Below are 8,889 nucleotides of genomic sequence, written 5' to 3' on the forward strand. Positions count from 1 at the left end.
CAGCAAGCAGAAGCTAGTAGTCGCTTAGGGGGTTGTTTTCCACCCCTTCGTTGCGTACTTCTATCTCGCCATCTGCTGGAAGCTGTAGGAAGTGTGGGAGATGTATTGAACAGGCAGGATGCGCGTGGCGAGATGCGCGAATATTCGTGAATTCCCGGCACAGCACAGGAGCGCAGTTCTCGCGCAATAAAGCAAAAAAGGGGAATAGGAGAGAGCGAGAGAGCGAGAGAGAGAGAGAGAGAGAGAGAGAGTGAGAGAGTGAGAGAGGAGACCGGGCAAGCGTTCTAATCCTCTCGGACGGCGAACAGAGGCAGACTCGATTAATAGTCGTGCTCGTGAGAGAATCGACGAGCGTCCTTGGTGTCTTCGAGTTGCGCGGGAGCTTGAAATCTATCGTTGACTGTTTGAACTCGAACGCGTCTGACGCGGAACGTCGACGTCGATGGACCGAGTTGGTCGTGCAGCGGGAGGAATCGTCGCGTCATCGAGCTTAAATTTGGACTTGGAGTGAAAAAATAATTGATCAAGGGTTGTCATGTGAGGAATACGTTGTCAAAGGGTAGAAAAGATCCGATCGAGTCGTTCGTTTCGTTCGTTTTTTGATCGCGTCGAGTGTACGACCGAGGGCCTTTTATTCTTTGCTTGTTAGCGAAAGATTAAGGAAATAAGTATGAAGCCAAGCGCTATAGTTCTGCTGTTATTCCTCTGCGTGCAGTTCTTAGCCTCGGAGTCGAAGCTACGTCAACAGGCAACGGCTGTCGAGGCGACGGACGACGACGACGACGATTGGGACGACGAGGAGGATGACGACGACGATGACGATGACGACGACGACAATGAAAGTTATCATCCGAAACCTGAAATCGATGACGATGGTCGTATATATAAGAATCCAAGAAATTCACCGTCCGCTATGTGCCCACGGGATCAGGACCAAGCTGATCTTTTGGGACAGAAGTGCCTGAGGAAATGTTCTACCGATGAAGATTGCAAAAGTAAGAAGAAGAAATGTAGATGCGACGGTGCCTGTGGTATGTCCTGTATCAAACCTGAAAGAGAATGTCCACCGTTGACTGAAATCGAACATGGAGTAATGACCATCACTGGACGATTTTTCGGTGATCGAGCAAATTACGCTTGCGACCCAGATTACTTCACCGTCGGCTTGTCCGAAAGGACTTGCCGTGCCGATGGACACTGGACCGGTACTACGCCGTCCTGTAAGAAGGATCAGAACTCCTTCTGCTCACAGCCGCCCAAAATAAAAAATGCACAACACAATGCGTTGCTCGAACAAACGACTTATGATCTAAACAGCATGGTTCAATATTATTGTAATCATGGATATGTAACAACCGGTGCACGCAAGGCTAAATGTCTTATGATGAATGGTATAGCTAGTTGGTTCGGTCCTGACATCACTTGCGAACCACAAAACTGTGGTCCACCGGCGGACATCGCGAACGGATGGCACGCTGGTACGTTTCATTTCGATACATTTTCTTTTTGAACGAAACAGAGGAATCGAGGACATTTTTTAGATTCTACGAATATTTCTGAAACGAATAGGATGTTAATAGGTTTGATATTTTCAAAATTGCCCGATCATTGGTAAACAACTTTTAAAACATTTAACAATATTAGTAATTTTTCTACGTCCATTCATAATTTTTATTTTCATTCACTGATGAAAAAAAAAAAAGAAAAGAAAACCAATTCCTCGCCCATCTAATTTTCGATTAACTCATTGTTACCCTTCAAACCTAGATAATCGTTTGTCCATACATGTTTTCTTAAGGTGAATGTTACACGTACGATTGTCGCGTGTCCTATCACTGTGCGAACGAATACGAATTGGTTGGTCGAGCTGAAAAGATCTGTTTGACGGATGGTTCATGGATGCCTAAAGAGTCACCGCAATGCGTTCAAGTAAGAAATACGAACGTTCGTCGGCTCTTATTAACCCTTATCACTTGAAGAATATTATATAGTCAAGCTTAAAGGAGAGCCTTGTCGATTTCGACGTGCTAAAGAAAGATAATTTTTTATTATCTTTTCGTTTATGATCCTTTTACGTTAGATAATTTTTACAAGATAAGTTATTCGTTAATAAAAATGTTGTAAGTGCCGATACGAATACCAGACACAAGTAGCAAACCAAGGCAAATACCAAAAAAAAAAAAAAACAAATTTGGAGTGATAAGGATTAAATTTATTCAATCGTTTTCGGGTATTGGGACGAAAAAACAAAACAATTATAACTTTTATAGGTAACTTCCGTACAATGTCCTAAACCAGAAAATCCAGAGAATGGAAAAGCTGTCTATACTTCCTACGCTTATAACTCCATAGTCTCTTATGAGTGCAAATACGGTTATTCGGTTGTGGGAGCGGCGACCAGACGTTGCGGAGCAGATAGAAAATGGACAGGAAAAACGCCCACCTGTCAAGAGATTAATTGCGGTTCGCCGGGGGTTCTTTATAACGGTTGGATAGAAAATATCGAAGCAGGTGAGTCGAATATATCCACTATACACATATGCTACGTTATATTCATACGCTCGGTTAAAGCGTTTCTTCCTCGTTGAACCGTGTCTCTTATGGTAACACAAATGTTCGCTGGACCATTCGATCTATCTATCTTTAAATAAAAACAAAATTCGACGGTTATATTTTTACTACGGTATAATTAAGGGAGAATACGTCGATGTTGACAGGTACTGGATTAGGTGCGAGCATAATCTTTCGTTGCAACGATTATATGAAACTCGAAGGTAACGCTTCTTCCGTGTGTCAGATAGACGGTACGTGGCGTTATCCTTTGCCACAATGTTTGGCTCCTTGCGTTGTACCCCAAATTGAAAATGGACATATAACTGTGGCTAGCCATGAGAATGATCACATAAACAATATTACCGTTGTCGAACACGGCGAGAAATTATTGGTGTCTTGCGTACAAAATTACGAATTCGCAGCGAACAGTACTGCAGTTGTTTGCAACAATGGTACTTGGTCGATAGTACCGAGTTGTTCACCTGCCAGGTGCAAGCGGATGCCAAAAGCACCAAGAAATGGCATGGCCATAGCTCCCAAAACGGATCATGGTATGAAAGCTGTCTTCAAGTGTAAGGATGGTTTCGAATTAATCGGAGGTGGTCCATTAAATGATTCCATATCCGTGGAATGTCAATATGGCAATTGGACCGGTGACATACCTTCCTGCATTCAAGTATTTTGCCCGTTTCCTGGTTTCATTGAAAATGGTAAAGTCTATTTGGTCGGCAACATGGGGGTTTACGATTATCGGCCTTACGTTAGGAAGGTTGTTAACAATAAGCAGATCATGTACGACTGTAACAAGGGCTATGTACTCGATGAAGGGCCTAACGGTGCCACTTGTATCGGTGGAAATTGGAGTCCTAAAGAATTACCCAAATGTATTCTAGGTCAGCATCCTAGATTGAGGTGGAGCAGACGTCGAAGGTCGATAGCTGATGCGACCGAGGAAGATGTTGCGGCTAATTACAAGTAAGATCATCGAGAGAATATTTGTCTATTTAGAACATCGATGTTAAATATCAAATACCTTATTCGATCTTTTGCAGGAAATTTATCGAGTTTTTCAGGAAGGTCGGTAAGAAGTTACTGCATTTGGAATCGATCAAAGCACGCGATCACGAGAAACGTCCTGCGGGTTTCAATGGATCCTCGAAAGAGAATGAAGATAGTACGAATTCGACTACGTCCTTGCAATTGAAGAAACATTCCAACCACGGTAACGGAACGTGGAATCGCGACGAAAAGATCGTCGATTTCTTGAGAATGGTTTATAAGAAATTAGAACGCATGGATGCGAGACAGCCGAAAAATAACACCAATAACAGCATGCACGAATTGTTAAACGCTATGAGCAAAAACTTCTTCCACGTTGATTTGACCGAGTCGAGGAAGAATGGATCGGGCAGGGGGCGATCTGTTTTCGAAATAAGAAATCAAAGAGAGTTTATAAGACTGAAGAGAGAATTCGAGAGGATCATGAGATTCTATAATAAATCGATGAGATGGAACGAGAAACAGAATCGCAAGGAGTCTAGAAAGAAGAGCGGTCAGTCTCACGGTGAGAAGAATAAAAAATCGAAGGATAAGAAGAAACGTAAGAAGAATTATTACAAAGGTTTCTACGACTTTGTCAACAGTTACGTGTCCGAGAAATTGTCCATGTTGGAAGCACGTAACGCGACTGAGGAATTAATTAAAAAAATGAAGATCGATAAGTTCACCGTGAGAAATGGTACTGCGTTCACTGTTGGCGAGATGTATGCATTTTTCAAACATATCATAGAAAATAAATTAAACACAACGGAGGAGATCTCGGTAACGGAGACAACGACGTTCCTGGTGCCAACGTCGGATATCGATTTTAATGAAAACGGAACGTCGACGACGTCCACCAAAGACAATTTGGTCTTGAATAATGAGATTCCAGCTAAGGAAGGGGCACCGAAGCATCGTAGCAAACGTATTAGAAATGCTTCGGAAGATACGAATGTTACTCGTCAAAAAAGGAATCTTCTGTCTTTGAAGGTGTCATCTAATCCTCAAGCGGGATCGAAGATCAAAGAGGAAGAAACTTTCAAGGATGCGGATGGATTCAACGCTCAGGGATTTACTCTGAACGAACTAGAAGCTCAACAGCAAAGCCGTGCCAAGAGATTTCTCAAAGCCTCCGAGCTAGATAATCAAATCTTCTTAAAGAACTTGTATCTCAACGCTTACGAGGATGAATATCGAGAGAATGTGAAACGTTCGATAGAATCGTATGATCATACGAAAAGTAGTTGGTCGGCTTCGAGAAGGCGCAAGGGTAACCTCGATATTTACGAGATCAAGTGATAAAGTTTCAAGTGTTGTGATATTAACGGAATTTATTAAGTTATTTATCGATATCAATCGAATTTTAGGCGATGTATACACACTCACACAATATACGGTATTAGCTGTAATCGTCGTCCCTCGTCGGCACGCATTGTAACGCGCGTCGCGCTTTTTTTTCAAGGAGGAAAGGGGTTAAAAGAGAAAAAAGAAAAAAAAGAAAAAATGAAAAAAAAAGGAAAAAAAAGAAAAAGAGAAAAGAAAAAAAAAATACACTTAAGGGAATAAATCTTTTCCATGCCAAAGCTCTTCGCTCTTTAAGGTTAAAGCCGAATTAGGTTCTGTGTGTCTAATCTAAGAAGTAAGCATGTAGAAACTTTGTAGATGTATCAACGTGTCGATCTAGTGCATTGATGAAAATTCCGATCAGAATTCAACAAGAAAACTTTACAATTAGAACGTATTTCACTTCTAATATTAACTCTCTCCGATTCTGTAGACTACCCTAGTGTGATTTACAAATAAGTCCGATATCCACTTTCAACTAAATGAAATAGCGCAAGATCACGATACTCATGATTTTTGTATTTTATGCGTTGAAGGCCGCATTATTATTCGATGTACCTTGTAATACGCAAATTATAAAATTAATAAGAGAATAAGTGTTACCAGAGAGTCCCTTTATCAATATATTCGTGACAATGATTGTAAGAAGAAGAAGAAGAATCGTTAAATCGACTTGCCATATTTTTATTTTATTGGAAATCATTTTATTGGTATTCTTTAAGAGATCGATCGACCAGGTAACGGTAATTACACGTACAACACTTGGGATAATTAAGTCTCGAAAAAATCGTCCATGGTAGTGGTCAAATGTTGGAGGAGAGAGGATGCTGCGTAACACCGGACACGGCTGAAAGAGGGACGTGCCTGGACCACCTGTCAATATCGTGCTTCCCATTAATTACAGAGCAATTATAATTCATGAATGCTCACGAGACCTTGTTCGATTTTATCTGCGACAACGTGCTCGTTAACACGTCCACGGCGTGAACCTGACTATCCAGAGATTTAAGGTCGATTAATCCCAAACAAGACGTGTATTCGTTTCTGATAATCGAACGCTTAGAAAGAAAGATAACGAAGATTGGGAATTAATGCCACAAGATACCTTAACGATTACATTATTTTTAATTCTTAACAAAATTAAATCGTCTTCTCATTTCGACAAGCAGTTTTATAATAATTTTATCATAAACTTATCACTTGAAAAAAACGTTATCTGACGTCAAAGGGAAAAGGAAGCACAAGTAAATTCTAATTTCAGCAATAAGCTAATTAGGCGAGGTCGAGCTATTTAACATCAAAGTGTGGGACACCGTGTGCAAATCGATAAGTACACGGGGCAACGTACCTACCAGCCATGAACATCTGAAAGTGTCTCGGTGCGCCTGCGTTCGAACGAAAAAGGAAAAAAGAAATGATCGTTGCATGCACCACTAATTCGTTTAGTCGAGAGAACATGTGTATGGAAGAGAGAGAAAGAGAGAGAAAGTGGAGGGGGAAAGAGAGAGAAAGAGAGAGGTTTCTCTCTCTCTCTCTCTCTCTCTCTCTCTCTCTCTCTCCCTTTCTCTTGCGGTAAGCATTATTCCAGTTCATACGACGATGATTATGCGGTCAGTTGATACCAGCCGCTAAATGCGCTAATCGCGAGAGAGTTCATGGTAAACATCGTGAGCCGCCTACTTCGTGTTCCTCATCTATTAGAGCCCTGTTACGTGCCGTGCCGTCTTCTATGCAAATGAATCTACGAAAGTATGTTAATAATCTCTAAACAAATGCGTAAAATACAGGACATACCGACGTTAAAGTTTAGTATCGTCAAAGCTAATAAGAGCCACTTAAATAGCTACTATTTTTCTCTTTTTTCTCCTTTTTCTCCTTTTTCCTCATTCCAATTCGGAGAACTACGATATATTTCAATGTATCTGTAATATATTATTTTACAATGACGACTGATAAGAGCTGCTATCCTTTTTTTTCTCTCTCGATTTTTTTTTTGTCGATTGCAATTTAGAACGAAAGTGTTCGAATATAGATAGAAAGAAAATGAAAGAAATTTCTACTAAAGACAGCTACAGTTACATCACCACAAGAGATCGCATAGTCGAAGTTGTTCGAAGTTAAGCGTTACGAGTCCGGTGAGACGTCCTCGAGACTTTCGTAGAAGCCATTTGCATCGGGGAATAGTCGAGAAACTCGTTCGTATAGTAGCTCTTGACAATGGAGAATGAAGTCGGTGTCTCGTAGAAGAGGACCCAAGAACCGATGATAATCTCATTGAAAGGGGGAGTTAAGCGACGCGGGCTTCCTGCCAATTCATTCGAGCCAAGTGTCGCCTTACCGCAGTCAATGCTTGCTATGAAATTGCTGCTACTACCGTGGTCTGCACGTTAGTCTCAAATGAAACTTGCTAATATTTTTTTTTCTTCAAGAAAAAGAAGAAGAAGAAGAAGAAGAAGAAATAGAAATAAAAGTTAGAGGAAGAAAAAGAAGAAGAAGAAGGAGAAAGATTTGTCGAGATAAGCACGACGATAGGCGTTGCCAAAGGGAACATGGAAGCCGAAGTAACAAGAAAAGCGAATTTCTACGTCGGCCATTGTACCTACCTTTCCATGAATTTCTCAATGGACTCTAGGCGAGTTTCAGAGGTTCTTTCTCGAATAGATTGGCAGAGGTAGAAAAGGGTTTTAAAAGAACTTTTTCCACGTGCTGAAAATCGAACCGGTAGTAGTAAGTTCCTAGGAGAAAGATTCTACCTTTTCTAGAAATTTTATTCTTACTAGGAAAGCGTCTTGACTCGTGTCTTTGAAGATTGTCGGGTGTGAATGAACGAAGGGCTCGAATATGGGGCGACTGAATGGACTAGTGCTACCGATTGTTCCTCCTACTTTTCTGACATTCATGATCTCTCTTCTCTCTCTCTCTCTCTCTCTCTCTCTCTTTTTCTCTTTCTCCTTCTCTTTCTAAAATAATCTTTAGCACAAATTAAAACTACAATGATAACATTTGTATTTAACTCTAGAAAATAGTGATTTATCGATTAATTGTTTATAAAGTAGCAATAAAGAACAAGTTATACGCTATACATATCAGAAGGATACGAAAAGAAAAAAGATTCGGCGATGTGGTTCGAATACTTTGAGCCAATACTTAACACCTTTTCCACGTTCATCATTTTCCACTTTCAATCATTTGCAAACTTTCCTTAACAAATCCAACAGCCCGGTTAAGAGTCTCAAATTTTACAAAAAAGTGTAGCCGTGCGAACAGGTCATTAAATTAGTTCCTTCTCAACGCCTTTGCAAGCTTCTTCCGCCCTTAAGGATTCTACTTTCGTACATATCTTAAACTTTAAGCTACGTTATCTGAGGGTGGTGAGGCATTAGAGTTCTCGGAGTTCCATTTACGTGCGAATTCTCGCGGCTTTGGTAAATTGGACAGCTGGTCAGAAAGGTAAAGCTTCGAGATTATGACACTTTCTTCGGAATATCAACGTCGTCTTCTTGGTCTTTCGAAGACATCTGCCAACTAAAAGTACTCTTCTATTCTCTTTTTTTTTTTCTTCGGTAAAGAAAAGGTAAAGGATTTAGCGAGTGCCCGCTAGGTGGTCCTCTTTTACCACTTAACCCGTTTTGCGGAACGGCAATGGCAGTTTCGCCATTGGCTCCCTCGATCTACGGCTACGATGCAGCCGTCTTTCCGCTGGTCTGTAATCAGCGGCTTCGTCTTGCTCATTAGCACGTCTTTCGGTGAGTACGCGGATTTCAATAAAGGTGGTACGAACAGGAGGAAGCTGAAATCTTCTACGAATTTCTATACGACCGTAATGATCCAAGGGATGTTTCTGCATATTACTGGAGTCATCATTTTGTCATCATTGATGTGAGTTTACTGTACTTTTGTTAGCATTGATGGATGACATCTTCGAGCATGCGTTTTCTAAGAGCGAGATAA

General features: G+C 40.9%; 1 protein-coding gene across 1 annotated transcript; it reads left to right on the forward strand.

Moving 5' to 3' along the window:
- Nucleotides 1-207: 207 nt before the first annotated feature.
- On the forward strand, nt 208-7,402 carry LOC122634791. The gene is made up of 5 exons (XM_043824083.1): nt 208-1,478; nt 1,799-1,929; nt 2,271-2,511; nt 2,718-3,528; nt 3,606-7,402. The coding sequence occupies exons 1-5, from the start codon at nt 671-673 to the stop codon at nt 4,891-4,893; spliced, it is 3,279 nt and encodes a 1,092-aa protein (XP_043680018.1). The 5' UTR covers nt 208-670; the 3' UTR covers nt 4,894-7,402.
- The last annotated feature ends 1,487 nt before the right edge of the window (nt 7,403-8,889 follow it).

Source organism: Vespula pensylvanica, chromosome 16 (assembly GCF_014466175.1).
Source record: "Vespula pensylvanica isolate Volc-1 chromosome 16, ASM1446617v1, whole genome shotgun sequence".
Taxonomy (NCBI): domain Eukaryota; kingdom Metazoa; phylum Arthropoda; class Insecta; order Hymenoptera; family Vespidae; genus Vespula; species Vespula pensylvanica.

Excerpts from the sequence above, each read along its gene's own strand:
- LOC122634791 (XM_043824083.1), top strand. The coding sequence starts at position 671 with ATGAAGCCAAGCGCTATAGTTCTGCTGTTATTCCTCTGCGTGCAGTTC. Across the intron at positions 1,930-2,270 it reads AGTCACCGCAATGCGTTCAA|GTAACTTCCGTACAATGTCC; the intron begins GTAAGAAATACG and ends TAACTTTTATAG. Across the intron at positions 3,529-3,605 it reads GATGTTGCGGCTAATTACAA|GAAATTTATCGAGTTTTTCA; the intron begins GTAAGATCATCG and ends GATCTTTTGCAG.